Source organism: Solanum pennellii, chromosome 3 (assembly GCF_001406875.1).
Source record: "Solanum pennellii chromosome 3, SPENNV200".
NCBI classification, from domain to species: Eukaryota; Viridiplantae; Streptophyta; class Magnoliopsida; order Solanales; family Solanaceae; genus Solanum; species Solanum pennellii.
In genome coordinates this window covers 6,283,843-6,285,378 of record NC_028639.1, presented here as the reverse complement: position 1 = coordinate 6,285,378, position 1,536 = coordinate 6,283,843, and the positions used below count along the sequence as shown (strand labels likewise).

Here is a 1,536-nt window from a genome sequence, read left to right as displayed (position 1 = left end):
ACAAGCTCTCCACCTTTACTATTACTCAAATTTCTCCACAATCTTGGAATATGAAGAAGGGAAGTAGTTTAATTGCAATATTCTTAGTCCTTTTTCTTAGTGAATTGCTTGTCACGGAGGCCGTGAGATGCAGTGTTACAGAGCTAGTTCCATGTGCCGCGGCGATCACGTCATCACAACCACCCTCTAAGCAATGTTGCAATAAGTTGAAAGAGCAAAAGCCTTGTCTTTGTGGATATCTTAAGAATCCAAGCCTTAAGCAATATGTCAACTCTCCTAATGCCAAAAAAGTTGCTCAAACTTGTGGAGTATCCACTCCAAGTTGTTAGGATTAGAACAAATAAAAATAAATAAATTCACAAATGATTGATCATTCATGGATGACCAGAAAACGCCTTTCGTTTTCCACACTTCCTCAAAGTGTCTAAACACTATCATCCATATATGTATGGCATGATATTGTAACTCGTACTCATTTTATGTATTCGTAAGCCATGTTAGCTTTTTAGTGAAACTTTTGTACTGAAATAAAATGGTTGTACTTCTATCGTAATAATCGTCTATTTCCCTACTTGTTGAATCTTGTGTTAATGCCAACTAGTTTGAGAATTAATTGATATATTAATATATATTGAATCATGCTTCTTTTATTATTCACTCTATCTCAATTCATGTGGCATGAGTTTCAAGAGTCAAACCTATTTAATTTGATGAAGACTTCGGATGTGAAATCTTTTAATGCTTAGAAATAAACTAATTAATATATCTAAATAACTATATATACTATAAGTGATAATAATTTATGATTTAAAATATTTGAATTGCATATAAAAACCTACGGTCAAAGATTTGAATATCAAATTTTCAAAAAATGTCATATAAATTAAAATGAAAGGAGTAATTATTTCTAGTATTTCCTACATATATGATGTTTGATATTAGTACCCTTAAAGGGCTTATAATCAAAATTCTTAAAAGACATTAGTGAAATAGGTTACTCAATTATTAAGTCATGTATGATTACTAATATCCCATGCTAAAAGAGAGAAATTCATGTAATTTTGAATCTTAGCAACAGTTTTCGAAAAGACTAGTAGCCCTTGATTATTGGGAAAACAATAAAATTTTTATAATTGGGAAAACTTACATAAATATATTATAGTAAGAAAAATATTTATTATTTATGGAAATAATATTTTTTTTTCACTTGATCATTTTTAATATATTTATAATACAATTTTAATATATATTACAAAAAAAAGGAAATTTATCATTCACACATAATACAAGTTTTATTGATGGATAATATATTTATCACACATTTTAATACACTTATAATTAATAAATGTGTCAACTTCTTACCAAACAAGCAGAATATATTTTTTAAAAATAGTTATAATACATATATTTTGCACTCTTAATTCATTTCAATGCATATTGCAGATTTAACATATTATTGTTATGTATTACTATAAATGATAATAAATAAAAAAAGTTATGGCTAAAAGCAACAATTATTTATTGAAAGACACCTAT

General features: G+C 27.2%; 1 protein-coding gene across 1 annotated transcript; it reads left to right on the top strand.

The window, feature by feature from the left end:
* Positions 1–650, top strand: LOC107012619 (non-specific lipid-transfer protein 2-like). The gene has a single exon (XM_015212498.2). It carries the CDS (start codon positions 51–53, stop codon positions 327–329), a length of 279 nt encoding a protein of 92 aa, XP_015067984.1. The 5' UTR covers positions 1–50; the 3' UTR covers positions 330–650.
* The last annotated feature ends 886 nt before the right edge of the window (positions 651–1,536 follow it).